The 17,111-nt window shown below is 42.9% G+C and overlaps 1 protein-coding gene across 1 annotated transcript in view; it reads right to left on the reverse strand.

The window, feature by feature from the left end:
• Nucleotides 1-9,115, reverse strand: part of LTA4H (leukotriene A4 hydrolase) — a 39,351-nt gene extending 30,236 nt beyond the window's left edge. The window contains exons 1-3 of the mRNA XM_075209323.1: nucleotides 8,881-9,115; nucleotides 2,808-2,938; nucleotides 481-601 (exon numbers count right to left, since the gene is read on the reverse strand). Of these exons, the coding sequence (XP_075065424.1) occupies nucleotides 481-601; nucleotides 2,808-2,938; nucleotides 8,881-9,027 (399 nt within the window). The 5' untranslated portion in view covers nucleotides 9,028-9,115. The remainder of the gene's footprint in view (nucleotides 1-480; nucleotides 602-2,807; nucleotides 2,939-8,880) is intronic.
• Nucleotides 9,116-17,111: the final 7,996 nt, after the last annotated feature.

A 17,111-nucleotide genomic window follows, 5' to 3' on the forward strand; every position in this document is an offset into this window, starting at 1 on the left:
CCCTGATCTCAACATCATCAAGTCTGTCTGGGATTACATGAAGAGACAGAAGGATTTGAGCAAGCCTCCATCCACAGATGATCTCTGGTTAGTTCTCAAACATGTTTTGAACAACCTCTCTGCCAAGCTCCTTCAAAAAGTGTGTGCAAGTGTACCTAGAAGAATTGATGCACTGATACTGTTTGGAAGGCAAAGGGTGGTCACACCAAATCTTGATTTGATTTAGATTTCTCTTCTGTTCATTCACTTTGCATTTTTGTTAATTGATAAAAAAAAAAAATCTATTAACACTTCTATTTTTGAAAGCATTCTTACCTTGCAAAAGTTTTAGGCAGGTGTGGAAACAATGCTGCAAAGTATTGTATATGTATACATGTAGCTTCTGAAACGTATGCATTTCTACTTATCGTAATCTCCATTATTTCCTCATAGCCAAACAGTGCTATATCTTAAGAAAGAGAGAAAAAAAAAGCCAATCACCTGGCACTGACTGAAGAGATAAGGATGAGTCTTTCCTGCAGTCTGTTCTGGGTTAAGCCATTGAAGAGCTGATGATTTGGGGGAAGTTTCAGAACAGATTTCCACAATGGCCTCCTGTCCCCTGTGTAACATAATAAGAAAGAAAGAAACAAAACAAACCATGGTCATATCACATGGCACAGACAAAAATGCATGCAGCATTATATTTACATAATGCATATACACGATATGAATCGGGTGGTCAACAATAACCAGATTATGAAATCTAGGAGTCATGCAAGATCTCAGCCTTATAAGAAATAATTCCGAGAAGCTAAGCACCACATTAATTTTGTTTAGGTGCATTGGCTCCCAGGGAGTTGTCGAACCCTGAATATAATTGGCTCAAACACCCGCCACAAAGTGTGTCCGAAGTCCCCGGTCATAGCAATCAGCAAAGAACAAACACCACAGCTATTGTCAGGGGGTGGAGGAGTTCACCAAGATTAATGTAAAAATAGTAAGTGACGTTCAGACTTTCCATTGTGGATCACTTTACCTGGTGCAACTTTATCAAAATATTGCATTTTGTGCCTCTACTTTAGTTTATGTTAGATTTGGAAAGTGTGACTACAGGATAGTGCGGCAGACCATAGTCCAACAGTAAGAGGCATGGGGAGCTTATTACATAGAGGACCTTAACGCAAAGATTATCAGACAGACTTTTCTTCTTGTAGTTCTTGCACTTTACAACTGTTGTATTATCCGATGAACCTTTAAGATTTATTACCATGCTGCTCCTTACATGGGAAGACAGACAATGTTTCTGTTGCTTTGGTTTTACAATAAATACTATAGTTTTGCACAGCAGGAGTGTGAACAGCATTCATTTATAATTTTAAAAAGTACTACATGTTCATTATTTAATTACCTGCACCCATTATTCCACTACTACAATAGTGAAAGCTCCTTTTAGGAGTAAGCGTTTTGGCTACTGTTTAACACACCATTTTAAATTAGAAAAGGGGGGGGGTATTCAATTTAATAACATAATTTTATTAAATAAGCTCCAAATCTAAAAACCTAACTGACAAGCTAAAAACAAATACAATTTATTAATACATATGAAAGTGTGGAGACTAGCATGAGATTTCACCTGGGTCACTGGTTCCCATCTACAGACCTCAGCGACTCCATACAATAAATATTTTAAGTCCCTTCTTTTGCCCAAGTGGATCAGTCATAATTAAAGAGGCAGTGATTAACACAACTGAAAAAAAGCTTTGCTATGATTTGCTTATTACAAAGAAAAGAAGCAACTAGAACAGCAAAATTAAAAAAGGTAAAAACACACATTTGTTGCAGCTCAGTATTGCTGCCAACAGGACAGTCTATTCATTCAAGACAGTACCAAACATTCTCCTGTTTCAATGTACATTCCAAGTTACTAACATTGGAACACTTTTCTGAGAAAACAGCTGTTCTGAAATGTAAGGAAAATAAATACAATACAGTACACACACACAACCAAATAAATATCAGATTCCACTTTAACAAAAGTTGGAAATATTTGAAGCCAGATTAGTTGAAGTTCATGGTAGACACTAAGGGTAAACATTAGGCAGCGTAGCCAGAAACGCAAGAGGAGAAACTGCCAAGCAAGCAGCTCATGGCAGTAATCAGTGCAAGACGAAGACTTTGTACCAGATCAATAGGATGTGTTACACACAGTTATCATATGGAGGCAATTAATGCAAGCAATAAAAGGTTGAAATGTTATTAAAATGCACAGGGCTGCAAAACCTAATCGTAGTATCAGGTGTCCAAATTACAAAAGAGATTATGAAAGATCTATTACATACAGGAACAGCTTTAATTACAGCCAAGTTTGTGTCTGCAGCCACCATAGGCAAACCTAGGGGGGGGGGGTTTCCTAGTGCCTGGAAACCCCCTCCAAGCCTGGGGTGCTATGTATAATTGAGGTGGCTGGACCCTGCCCTGGCTTCACATGGCTGTGCCTGAAAAGGGAGAGCTTTGTGCACCTAGCAGGAGTGCACACAACATTGCCCAAGTATATTATGGGGATAGGTAGAGTGGAAAGCAGCCGAGCACTGTCTAAAATTATAGCCACACCCCCATGCATGCTTGTCACCCCCACTGGCGGCGTGGTGTGGAAACCCCCCTCTACAAATCCTGCGTTTGCCCCAGGCCACTAATTCTATACAACTTATTTTATCCATAAGGAAAGTAACATGTTACAATACAAACAGCACACTGTGATTTAAGCTAGAGAATGTCTTGATGTATGGAACAACTTCCTGTCCATAGTATATTAGAGAACACTGTACCTTGTCAGAGGCAAAGGAAAGGTGATCTCTAGAGGAGTGCCTTTAAAACTGTGAGTCGCACCAAGGGAAAACTTTGCTTCTTGTCCATTCACAGAAACTCTCTTTATAGTGAGGTCCTTGGTGTCCAAAATCTAAGGACAAAAAAAACAAACCACCAACAAATAAGTTAAAATCCACACAATGGTCCCAGCTGAACTACAGTGTGCTAGTGTAAATGTGAGCACGGATGTCATTACAGGATAGGTTATTTGGTTTATAGTGTGATCTTGCGGTAACAATGCGTATAATCTGAAATCTGCCACAAAGACCACAGAAGTATATATTTATCACAAACTGTCTGGGCTTCCCAATATATATTAGGGGTTAGAATATAGGACTAGCTAATAAAGCTTATGTGATGGGTACCTTAACACTATATACCAAATATACTTATGTTTTTAATGTTTGATCTACGAGCCTAAAATTTAATTTATATTAATAGAATTAGTCTTATACACGACATTTACCACTGAAAGTTCAGTTACCACATAAACTAAAAATAATTAGTCCTTAATCTCACTTCCTTGTTTCCTTTATTTATTATTTTAAATGAATGATAATTGTAATGGTGTTTAATGGAACTCCCCATCATTTTGTTGCAACTGGTATGCTTGCATACAGCTTCTAAAGTGACGTTTGGTATTTGAGCCTCTGGGACTCCCTGGTTTGATGTAGTACATTAATGAAGCAAATTTGTATGGCAGTAGTTACTGTATTATGGATGTATGACAAATAATCACTGATGAAATACAGTTAGTAGACCTGGTGACTGAGAAGGCCATGACATATGGATAACACCAGTGTCATGCACATCACACCACTGGGTAACTATACATGCTCTATGTATGGGGACATTGTCTCTATGGAAGCTAAAAATGCTTCAACTTGTAGTCAAATTATCATTCCAAACCATTAAGTAGTGATTGGTATTGAACCTTCCTTCTAAGGGAATGGCTACACACCAAACCATGCTAGGAAAACGTGCACCGCAGCAGTGCGGAAACCACCAGAGGCCTTCACAATTGGGGCTGTAGAGGTTGCAGGGTATTGGGACATGTCAGTTTGTCAAGAACTTCTGGACACATCACCTTCCTCCAATGATCAGTAGTGCATGGCCTTTGCACCAATGAATTTGCAAACATGCACTATGATAGTCTGCAGTCGACTGATCTGCAGGTGCTTCACCCATATCACAACCCTGAAGTAGGTGCTTCCGCCTAGTGTTGCCAAATGCTGATGTTTTGTCCCAGTTCCATGCGGACATCCCCAGAGACTAACTCATGAAACATTAGCAACTCAAGCTTATACATAACAACCGAGCATAATGTAATGTTATTTATTTAATTAATTAACATATGAGCCACAACTGTCGAGGGGCACTCGCTTTCCATATACTTGGTGTCCCTCATTTACCCAGGAGTTTCCTTCTTTTTTTTTGTCCAATCCCTGTAATAAAACATGTTCAGTGCATAGAGACAAACTGCAGTTAAAACCACCTATGGTACCAAGATTGGGGCTGTCCACAAAACATCACAGCAAAGCAAAAACACATTGTTCTACTGGACTTAGACACATGGAAAATTACAAAGAACTGGGCAAAGTGGAAGCAACAGTTGCATCCGCTATTTGAAGGTCCTAATGCAGATAAATGGGCTGAATGTCAACATATGCGAATATGCATAGAGCAAAAAAGGGGTGATATATACAGGTCATGATGTGCTAGTGGAGAGCTGTCCGGAACAAGAAAAGAGAAACTTGTTGCAATTCCTGCAAGTTGTTTTATGAAATACATCAGTCAGATGAGTCAATAATGGAGACATTAAGCTGGAAGGGATTGCACAATTGACTCATCTGACTGATGCAATTTCAATACACATCATAAAGTTAGAGATTGCATATTAATGAGACGAAACATGATGAGATGCAGTAAAATATATGAAACAAGCAGAGGTAAGATAAACATACAGGAACAAGGTACACAGAACACAATACATACAGCAAGACCACAGAAGTCCTGACAGACAGTACAATGCAAGCTACCCAGCACAGAAACATGTAGCAAACAAGGACGCTTTGCTAGGATGTCCAGAAGGGAGTCTAAAATACAGACAAAACAATCCCATCTAGAGGAGACCAACAGTGTGATGCAGAACAATATGAGTAATTTCACATATAGGTGCAGCTGAAAATTAGATAACAGCCAGGATTTCAGTAAACAGCGTCTTGTCCGAGCCATTTACTATTACCAGTTGCAGCAAAACAGGGTGCCCTTTGTCACTCTTTATATTCACTTTGGTTATCGAGCCCATGCCCACAAGTATTCAATTATCCCCAAACAATAGAGGACTCAATCGGGAGGGAGGAATATAAAGTGTGTATGTTTGCCAATGACATACTCATTACATTGACCTCTCCTTCTTACATATCCCTCCCAAATCTGTTTAACACTCAGCCTACAGGACTTTTCCATTTCCATTCCCTCACCCTTGAACTCCTGAAGAGCAATTACAATTTATTTTGGAAAAGCACTAAAATTAAATACTTTGGTATTTATATCACCTCTCAGTATGATACTTTATACACCGAACATTTTCCTCTGATTATTAAATCAACAAAGTTGGATATGTTTAAGTGGCAGAAATGAATAATTTCCTACTTGGGCGGATAGTAGTGCTTAAGATGCCTCTTCCACAGCCTCCCAGTCAAGATTCACACTAACACAAATACGTAGGCGGTTTATTCAATTTGTGTGGAAGGACAAACCGCCACAACACAATCCTCTCTAATCTACGCAGGACTAACACCTACGGGGACTGGGACTTCCCAGATGTTCATCTTTATTGTTTAGTGGCCCACTTGAGCCAAGCAGTGGTTTGGTTTGAAAATGATCACACCCTGAGATGGGTAGATTTGAAGACCTCTTCCTGCAAGGTCCTAACTCTGTTGTCAACTGTAGAACTTCCAATTTATCTCAGAGCATCCATGATGTGGTCACACCCAGTTATAGCTTTTACATGTTAAATTTAGGACTACTGTAAACTACATTTTGGCACTACAGCTCTAACCTCCCCTCTGGAACAACCTTAACGTCTCTCCAGGCCAATGTACAGCCTGCTCCCTGGCCTGGTTTGAGGCGCACATCAGAATGGTCTTGGATATCTTGGAAAGTGGCCAGTGTGCTCCCCTGGCTACCTACAGGTGAAGCACTTCCCTCCCTAAGCCCGCCAAAATGTGGTTACTCTCAAAAGGTATTATTTCTTATTTCTATAACTTTATTATTAACCGTTAAATAGTTCACAGCTCTGAAGCATGAGACCAATTGGGAAGCAGACTTGGGGAGGACCACACCTGGTCCACTGTGAGGCAATGAGTGTCCAAGTCCTCAATCTCCTCTTTGGTTAAGTTAAATGCCTATAATGTATATTATACGTGGTATCTGGTTCCCATCAAACTAAAAAGGATTCATGACACAGCCTCATATCAAAGAATTCAGCGAGACTGCATCCTTTCTCCACATCTGGTGGTCTTGCCCCGAGATTTCCCTGTTCTGTGATGACGTCGCCAGACTAAGTGGCAACATTACAAGTTCCAATCTCTAAATGCCCCTGGTCTTTTCTTCTTGGCCTCCATCTAGAGGTGTTTGATAAGAACTCTAATAAACTTTATTTGCAAATCCTCAATGCTGCCAGATGTCTGGTTACAACCAGAGGCACCGTCACATCAGCTCCTCAATAAAATTTGGCAGCTAGCAGCTTTGGAGAAGATCTCTGAATATTTATTTAATAAAACCCTCAAATTTGGTGTGAGTGGTTTATTTATTTATAACAGCTTTCTCGCCCAAAGAGATCCCTCATTGGGCCTTTCAGACCTACATTTGTAACAAAAACAAAACTTCAAAATCTATACCCGATTCTTAGCCTGTACTAGCATCTGGTTAATATGGGCCCTGGCTTCAGTCCCCCCCCCCCTTCCCTCCCATCCCTGTGACTTCCCATCTTCCTTTCATTTTTCTTATTAATGCCAGTTACAAACATACACCCTTGTGATTTACCAATCACAACATCTGGTTTCTACCCATTGCCTGTGTATTCTATTTAACTGCTTATGTAATGGTTATCATCTTGATTACAGTTTTATGTTTTATCACTTCCTAAAGTTCGGAAAAAAGAAAAAAAAACATGGAGATAATCATGTACTAAAAATGAGTAAAGCGCAAGCACAAAATGTGAAGATGCAAAAGTATATTGAATACCCCTGCACACTTATAAATATGTTTAAAAAAAAGAAAATGCTCTCGATACAAAAAGAACCACCTATTAAGTATTAGGATATCGCAACAAGAAACCAAGTAATATGCAGCTGTACTGTATAATGAAATGCATTAAAGTGTTACCAAGTGTCATGTAACACACTACTACAAAGAAAATGAATTCCTACCTAAGGTTACTTGCAAACTATTAGGTTAAATAACATAATATTTTTACACTACTTTGTTTTCCCCAACCTATAGTCCTACTCAAGATCATAAGTGGTGTTGTGAGCACCATACACCAATTCTCTCATCTATGCACCCAAGAAATGTTAGTGTGTAAACATTATGTAATTTTCACATGAAAGTAGACAGTGCTGGACCATATTAGGGACAAGGGAAAAGTAGAATGCACTGATCACTTCTTGTAACAAAACCAGCAAAATGTATCACTATAGAGAAATAAAGACATACTACTCATATGTCTACTCAAGTGTCACTATTTTTTGCACATCAATTTTTTCTGTTCCCCTTTTTCATTTGATTAAGTCTAGATAGAACAAAATAATTGACATAAAAAACAACTTTAATAATTTGCAAATGTAAAATATAGTAACAAAGGGAGCAGAATATTGCACCCTTAGTGAAATTGGTTTATCCAGAATAAATACTGCACTATTGTTACTCTTTTTTATTTTTAAACACAAACCCCTTTAAGTGTCTATCAGAGGCAAAATGTAAAACAGTTGTTCAATCACAACGTTCTCAATGTTTACTTTTGAAACATGTCATAAATGTGCCATTAGTGAGAATATTTTGCATGGATAACAGCTAGGGCTCCCATCATTTTAAAATGAAGAAAAAAAAAACAACAACTTAATTTTGCTCCGGTCATGCTTCCATTTATGTCTCAAATAAGGTAAGCAAATTATGGAAACCTATTCCCATTAAAGTTGGTGCATCAGGAGTCGGAACAATATTAAAATAAGCACTGTGAGCTAAACAAAACACTAAGCAAAACTGGTAAAACCAGGACAAATGACATGGGAGCCCTAACCATGGCACAGTGCGCGTGGGTGCAGAGATTGTGCCAGGTTACAAGAAACTGGTAAGATGTCTGCGTGCAGGGATGGGAAAGAGATTGTTAGGGCGCAGCAATCGGGAGCGGGCACAGGTGTGTGGGTGCAGGGACATGGACCGAGCACAGGGTCAGCGGGCGGGCACAGGTGTGTGGGTGCAGGGACAGGGAGCGGGCACAGGTGTGTGGGTGCAGGGACAGGGAGCGGGCACAGGTGTGTGGGTGCAGGGACATGGACCGAGCACAGGGTCAGCGGGCAGGCACAGGTGTGTGGGTGCAGGGACAGGGAGCGGACACAGGTGTGTGAGTGCAGGGACAGGGAGCGGGCACAGGTGTGTGGGTGCAGGGACAGGGAGCGGGCACAGGTGTGTGGGTGCAGGGACAGGGAGCGGGCACAGGTGTGTGGGTACAGGTGGGTGCAGAGACAGGGAGCAGGGACAGGGAGCGGGCACAGGTGTGTGGGTGCAGGGACAGGGAGCGGGCACAGGTGTGTGGGTGCAGGGACAGGGAGCGGGCACAGGTGTGTGGGTGCAGGGACAGGGAGCGGGCACAGGTGTGTGGGTGCAGGGACAGGGAGCGGGCACAGGTGTGTGGGTGCAGGGACTGGGTGGGTATAGTAGACTTGGGAGGGTACATGGGTCGGGGCACAATACAGGTGTAAAGGGTCACGGATCGGGCAGTGTATATGAGGGTTGGTGCAGAGGTACCAGGCTGGTGAGTGAGTCCTGCAGAGATCGAACGGTCAGAGAAGTTGAGGCGGAGATCACACGGTTGGAGAAGTCAATACTCAGGTGGAGGTTGAGGTGCCGAGTGATGAGCTGCTCCGGAGCGGAGAACGAGCTGGGGTCTGACATGTCTGCGGTGAGATACAGCTGCGATAACTAAGACTCTGGATACCAGGACTGAAGTCTGACGACACTGACACACACTTTACAAAAAAAAAAAAAAAAAATCCCTGCATGCAACGGGGCAACGTGATGCCGCTAAGCCTTATGGGAGATGTAGTTTGGCATTTAGACAGTTTCTCAATTGTAGATAGTGGCCGTCACTAACTCGGTCACGATGAGGTCTTGCAGAATTGAATAATTAAATATGGATGCAGAACTTATTCATTTATGCATTTAATTTTACTTACTAAGGGAGTCGTTTTGAACGTTGGTTTAGAAACGAAATTAAATATCGTATTTTAAAATGTGTAATGATTAACATTGGATTAGGTTCACATTTAGAAACATATTGAGGGGTTTATTTCTTAAACGTGGAAATCAGCACTAAATATACAGCAACCGAGAAGAACATTTCTTTCACTAAGGCTCATTTACAACTGTACAAAAGTGCAAGAGGTCTATTTAACAGGTGGCGAAGAGCCAAAATGCTGGGAATAGGCCCACTGCTTTTTGCTATTAAACAAAGGGCTGATGAGAGATTTATCCAGCCTTAACCTAATTACTGAAGCTTACCAATGTCCACATGGACCCTTAATCAATTTATTAAGCTGTGAAGAATAGCGTTACTTGTCTTTTACAATTGGATCCAACGGAAGCCTCTCCAGTTTCCCTAGATCCCCCATGGATGAAAGCATACCTAGCAACAATTAGATTTCCGCAAACGGGACAAAATAACCCATTTCCCCTTTCAGCCCAATCTCCACCCACAAATGAGCAATTAAAAAATGCCACCCTGCATTCCAGTACAGGTTCTCTGGACCCTCGGATTAGCGCTGATCTAGAACCCGATTTCACCTCAGAGGACTCAACTTAATAGTACCTATCTGTGATACTGTTTCTTATTTTTATTAAGATATGTTTGCTGTTCCTTGTCACTCCCAGACAGTGGTTATCTTGCTACTTAATAGTCCTACAGGGTGGTGTACTTTGTGACTGACCCATGCATTTCAGCTGGGCCCCTCCCAACTTACACTACTTTGAAAAGGTCATGACTCTGTTAGTTAACATACCCTGATGTTGCTGTTTCCAATAACTCATGTTTGATGTTTCACATAATGTTTTCTCTGTTGTAAAATGTCGGCTTACTGGCCCATCACTATGGTGTTATTTGGAGATTACGTTTACATAGTGTGTCCTTCCTAATTTACACTATTTTGACAAGGGTATCCTAGATACGTTATTGTTACTCAATATCTACCATTAGATATGTTCACTATTCTAGAGGCGTTGTTAGTCGTTTTAGACGCTGTTGATTTAACCCATGTTACTGTCGCTGTGTCCACTCGGTTCTCAGATTTCCCCCTATACAAACCCTGAACCTCTAAAGCACACACACATCATTTCTTCCTGACCTGACGAAAGAGCCTCCCCAGTTGTATATAGTCGTTAATCCTCTTTTGTGATGTTGACCGCTTCTCTGGATGTCCCCCCCCCCCCCATACTTTACTTTATTACTTTATCATATCAGATATGCTCTTATGCTAGTTCAAACGATATGCAATTGTCCGGTTGGAGCTTCGGGATTTAGGCCTTGGGCCTCCTCCTGGACATGGCACCATCCTCAAATGCTCCCTCTAATCACGATTCCTTCCCCAAGGTTCACCATGCTCTCCCTCCCTCTAACGTAACAATTTTATTAGCTTGTACTTGTCCTTGACTGTCACTTGGTCTGCCAGTCACGACCCCCACGAACCCCTTTGACACACAGGATGTGTCTTCCACATTGTTTTCAACCGGAGTCTGGCACCCACAACTCTGATCCCTTCCCTTCTCCTCCCTCCCCCCTCACACTAACATCTCTTCTGCTTCTCCCTCTTTGCCTAGCTTCCAGACTTGCCTCATTAAGCTTTCCCTTTCCACATCCACGATGACTACCAAGATAGTATCCCTAAATGTTAATAGTCTCAATGCCCCCCAGAATCGCACCATGGCGCTCCAAGAATTAAAACGCCTTAAGGCTCACATAGTCCTCCTGCAGGAAACACATTTCACAGACTCGCACCCAAGCCTTACAAATAGAACCTTCCCGCACGCATTCTATTCCACCTCTCCTCGCAAAACTAGCGGCACTGCTATCTTAGTCCATCAGTCAGTTCCATTAACTGTACATTCCACAATAACAGATGACCAAGGCAGATATACAATACTGATTGGCTCTATTTCCCAAACACCCATAACCATAGTCACTCTCTATGCTCCTAATGTGGGACAGGGATCCTTCTTTTCAGATTTCTTTGCTAAACTTTTTCAATCAGCAAAGGGACACGTCATTCTGGGTGGGAACTTTAATGTCTCGTTGGATGCCAAGCTAGACCGCTCTCCGCCATCACCCTCCTCTTTGCGGACCTCTAGAGACTGTTGTCATCTTTGCTCCCTAATCAAGCTGTATGATCTCTATGACTCTTGGCGAGTCTTGAACTCTTCTGCCCGTGCATACACACACTTTTCCGTTCCTCACAACGTCCATACACACATTGACATGATTTTCACAGATAAATCTTCCACTTCTTTCCTGCACTCTGCGGATATAATCCCAGTTACCTGGTCAGATCACGCGGCGGTTTCTCTTAATGTGCATATCCTTCCCGCAGTCCGCCCTCATCGGTTCTGGCGCATGCACGACTCCCTTGTCTCTAAACCGGAAAACTTACAGAAAGTGTCACAGGCAATTGAGGAATTCAAGAACTTCAACTCCTCCCCAGATATTTCGCATTCTGTTTTATGGGAGGCTCATAAAGCCACTATCCGAGGCCTTTTAATTAGCATGTCGCCGGCCCAGAAAAAAATCCATTTAGCTCGGATTCAAGATTTCGAATCGGAGCTAGTTTCCCTCACCAAGAAGCATCAGCGCTACCCAAACCGCAAAACCTATCTCAGAATCCTGGCTGTAAAAGCTCAGTTACAGCAACTTTTGTCTGATAAAGCGACCAGCACGCTGAAATGGCTCTGCCAAAGATTCTACGAGAAAGGAAACAAAGCTGACGCCCTCTTGGCTCGTAGTTTACGTACCAAACGGACCCACAACAGAATTATTCATGTCCAAGATTCCTCCTCCTGTAAGCAATTGGACCCACAGAAAATAGCTAACCGGTTCCAGGAATTTTACGCCAAATTGTACGATCTACAATCTGACACCCCCCCCCCCCCCAGAGACCTCAGACTTCGAATTAAAACATTCTTAAATACTTGTCATCTACCCGCGCTTAGCGAGTCGCAATCTTCCCTACTTAGTCAGGATATATCCGCTGACGAATTGAAACATACAATTAAATCTTTGAGAAATACCTCCGTCCCGGGCCCGGACGGCCTCACGGGCCATATATTACAAAAAATTGCTTCCTGTCCTCTCACCTATGCTACTAGATCTTTTCAACTCTGTCCTCAAGGGTCGAAAGTTTGACAGCGCCACCACCAGAGCTAACATAGTGATGATTCCGAAGGAGGGAAAGGATCCGAGTCTTTGTGCAAGTTATCGCCCAGTATCGTTACTAAACACAGACCTAAAACTCTTCGCTAACATTTTAGCAAATCGCTTGGCCGGTGTGATTCCCTCCTTGGTCCATCCCGACCAGGGGGTAAATGTATGAACCTCCGGATACTTCAACTCTGGCGAGTTCAGCGTCTTCAGCGCTTAAATTTAAAGCGGCGCTGCCTTGTAAAGGGAAGTCTCCCTTTACAAGGCAGCGCCGCTTTAAATTTAAGCGCTGAAGACGCTGAACTCGCCAGAGTTGAAGAATCTGGAGGTTCATACATTTACCCCCAGGTGGGGTTCATTCCCAATCGACAAGCTGCAGACAATACAAGGAAAGTCATCAACTTGATCCATGCCTCAAATAAGCTTAAAACTCCGGCTCTGGTGCTCACGCTGGACACTGAAAAAGCCTTTGACAGGGTTTCATGGCCCTTCATGCGCGAGGTTCTCAAAGCATCAAACATGCAGGGTCCCTTTCTCAATGGAATCGCCTTTCTCTATTTCAACCCCTCAGCAACGGTCTTGGCTAATGGATGTGCTTCAGTGGCTTTCTTAATTCAGAATGGCTCCAGACAGGGTTGCCCCCTCTCTCCCCTCCTCTTTGCCCTAATGATGGAACCTTTGGCCTCCAGAATTCGCCTCAACCCCAATATCTCTGGTATATCCACAGGTTTAAGATCGGCTAAACTAGCCTTAAACGCAGACAACGTCCTTCTCACCTTTACAAACCCCCATGTCTCTGTCCCATCTGTTTTTGCTGAAATTAACGAGTATGGTCTCCTTTCAAATTTTAAAATCAACTCCGATAAGACTGAGGCCCTCGCCCTTAATCTCACTTCGAACACCCAAACTCACTTGCAGGACACCTTCAAATTTCACTGGCAGCCACATCACATTAAATACTTAGGTGTCAATCTTATCAAAACATATGATCGTCTATTCTCAGCCAACTTTCCTCTATTAGTAACCGCCCTGAAACGTGATCTCAAATCCTGGTCCCCAAAGTATATTTCTTGGATTGGTAGAGTGGCCTCAGTTAAGATGAATATTCTACCAAGGATTCTTTACCTCTTCCAGACCTTTCCCGTACGAGTCCCTTCACTTTTTCTTAAAGATCTTCAGGCAAGCATCTCACAATTTATATGGTCCGGCGGACGTCCTAGAGTTCGCCTCAAAGTTCTCTTTCGTCATGCCCGTAATGGTGGATTGGGGTTACCGTGCCTCCATAAATACTACCTGGCTTCTCACCTCACCCAAGCCGTTCTCTCTCATTCTCTCCCCAAACTAGGCTTTGGGTCGACACTGAGGCGGACCTCCTCCAGATGCTATCCCCCAGTATTTTGTTCTGGCTAGATCCTAAGGACCTTCCCCTTCTGCACACCCTCCCCCCAACAGTTCGTTTTTCTATAGAAATATGGAAATATTGCACCCGCACTTTTAAACTTTTGTCTAATCCCAAGCTGATGTTCCCTCTCTGGCATAACCCCTCTTTCCCTCCAGGGGTCAATCCTAAATCTTTCCCCCAATGGACAAAATGGAATATCTTGTTTCTCTCCGATATTGTCCCAATGGGTTTCTTTCCGACCTTTGCTGATCTCCGTGAGCGTCTCCATCTCTTGTCCTCTGTGTTATATCAATATCTACAAATTCGTCACATTTTCTCCACCTTAATAGACCCTCGTGCTCTTTTACAATCGCTCCCCCTTAGAATCCTTCTGTAAAAACATAATGTCTTCTAAGGGTTTAATATCCACTTTCTATTCTCTACTAATGAGTCACAATCTGCCTGACAAGGAGGCTCATGAGCTCCGCTGGGAGGAGGAGATGGCTGAATCTTTGGATCCTGAGGAATGGACGGAAATTCGCGAGGCAGTCGCCAAATCCTCTATCTGTACACAGATAAAAGAAAACTCCTACAAACTCTTATTCCGTTGGTATTTAGTCCCATCCAGACTGAAAACAATCTATCCGGCAACCCCTGACCTCTGCTGGCGCAACTGTGGCCAACGTGGCTCCCTGTCCCACATCTGGTGGAGCTGCCCAAAAATCATCCCCTTCTGGAAGGAGGTAGCTGACCTTATTTATAAAGTAACTAATCTAAGATCTCCATTTCATCTATCTTACTTTCTCCTCCCCCGGCTACCGCCTGACACCCACAAAATTATGTGGCTACTCCCGGGCCATATCCTGACCGCAGCCAGATGCTTAATAGCCAAGAAATGGAAGCAATCAGAGAGCCCTTCTGTTTCGGAACTAATTCAAAGTGTTTGGCAAATACACAACCTAGAGCACATGACTAGTGTAGTTAATGATCGCCCTTACAAATTTCTCTCCACATGGCACAGGTGGCAAGATTACTTCTCTGCTACACATTTCTCTTCTTGAAAAATGAAAATAACGTTACTTCAGTAATTGTTTGCGCCGAGTCTCGCTAGGTCCTGTTTCCCCTTCCTTCTTCCTTGCTCTTCCCCCTACTAACACACCTTCCTCTGCCCCCCCCCCCTACAATCCTTCTCCTCTCTGTTTTCCACTTCTCTTTTTTTCTCTTCCTCTCCCCCTCTCCATTTTCCCTTCATGGTACTCCGGATATCTCATAACCGTAACTCTTGATTTTCGTTTACCTGTATGTTACCAATCTTAAGGACCACTCCGTTTGTGGTGGTTCTGAGTTCTCTACTTCACCTGTATTACAACCTCTCGATGTTAATACTGTTATGTGCTGTATGATCATAATATATACTGTACTGTTTGTTATTGACAAAAATCTGAATAAAAATATATTTAAAAAAAAAAAAATGCCACCCACTTTCCTGTTAATCCCCTTTTGTGGCACGCAAATGAGTTATGTATCTATCTGCTCACAATCTCCCATATAGTTTACTACTTGTATTAATTCAATAATCTTATAACCAGAGTCGAACTGGCCGGCCATGGTATTCCCCAGTGGGCTCCGATGTATGTCAGCTGTGCACTAGTCAAATTTTTTAAAAAAATTTTTTTTTTGGAATACCCAGTGGTGCAGGGGGGGATTAATGATAAAAAAAACATTTGTGGTCAGTGGACAGCAGGGCCGGACTGGGACTAAAAATCAGCCCTGGCATTTAAAGCTCACAGGCCCACCTGCTGCGGGCTCCATGCACTATATTGTTGCACACTGATGCTGGCGCAGTGTGCATTGCTGGTGCAGTACAATATGATGTAGTATGAGTGTGTGGGGGTGGGGGTATTAATTTCTCCTAATGACCCTCAACATTACATTGTTTGCATCCCAATTACATCAATAAATACCATGACAGTACATCATTAGTACCCAAATAACAGCAATAAATAACCCGCCACACACACTCATACTACATCAATACCCACCTACATTACAGCAACCAGCATCACCCCCACATTACAGCAACCAGCATCACCCCCACATTACAGCATCCAGCATCACCCCCACATTACAGCATCCAGCATCACCCCCACATTACAGCAACCAGCATTACCCCCCCCCCACACACACACACACATTACAGCAACCGGCATCACCCCCTCCCCACATTACAGCAATCGCGCCCCCCCCCCCCACACACACACACATTACAGCAATCGGCATCACTCCCCACATTACAGCAACACCCTCTCCTACTTATTAGCAACACTAAGCCCCTAACACACTACAACATTGCCACCACCATGCCACCCCATACTACAGCAATACCACCAATTATACAGGTGCCACTGTAGGAAACCAATGTTTTGCTTTTTTCAAATCTCCCACAAAATAGCAACAACAGAGTACTTACACACATATTGTTAACAGGTACCCTTTTCCCTCAATTAAATAGTAATGGCAGAATTTTCATGAATCATTCCACATGAAATAAAACTCTATCAAATATATTAGAAAAAACATAACTATTAAATGATTATTTGAACCCACACGCAGGGCCGCCGAGAGGGGGAGAGAGCGGGTACTAATTATCCCGGGCATGCCAGGGTTTTTTTTGTTTTGTTTTTTTTTGCGGCAGGGGGGGGGGGGGGGTTCGATCGTTGGTGGGGGGAGCAGGGTAGTAAAAAAATAAATATTCATATTCACGTGATCGCGGCGCCGCCATCCCTCCTCTCTGCTGCTCTGTGCTCCATTCAGACTGTCTGAATGCCGGGTGTGACGTCATCATGTCACGCCCAGCATTCAGTCAGTTAGCAATGGAGCGCAGAGCAGCAGAGAAGACCAAGAAAAGGAAAAGGTAAGTAAAGGGAGGAAAACATGGAGGGGTTAAAAAATGAGGGGGGGTCCTTTCATAGAGGGGTTAAAAATGAGGTGGGGGGCCTGTCATAGAGGGGTTAAACAATGAGGGGGGGGCCTGTCATAGAGGTGTTAAAAAATGAGGGGGGGCCTGTCATAGAGGAGTCAAAAAATGATGGGGGGGGCTGTCATAGAGGGGTTAAAAAACTATCGGGGGGGGGCTGTCATAGAGGGGTTAAAAAAACGAGGGGGGCCTGTCATAGAGGGGTTAAAAAACGAGGG

This window comes from Mixophyes fleayi, chromosome 4 (assembly GCF_038048845.1).
Source record: "Mixophyes fleayi isolate aMixFle1 chromosome 4, aMixFle1.hap1, whole genome shotgun sequence".
NCBI lineage: Eukaryota > Metazoa > Chordata > Amphibia > Anura > Limnodynastidae > Mixophyes > Mixophyes fleayi.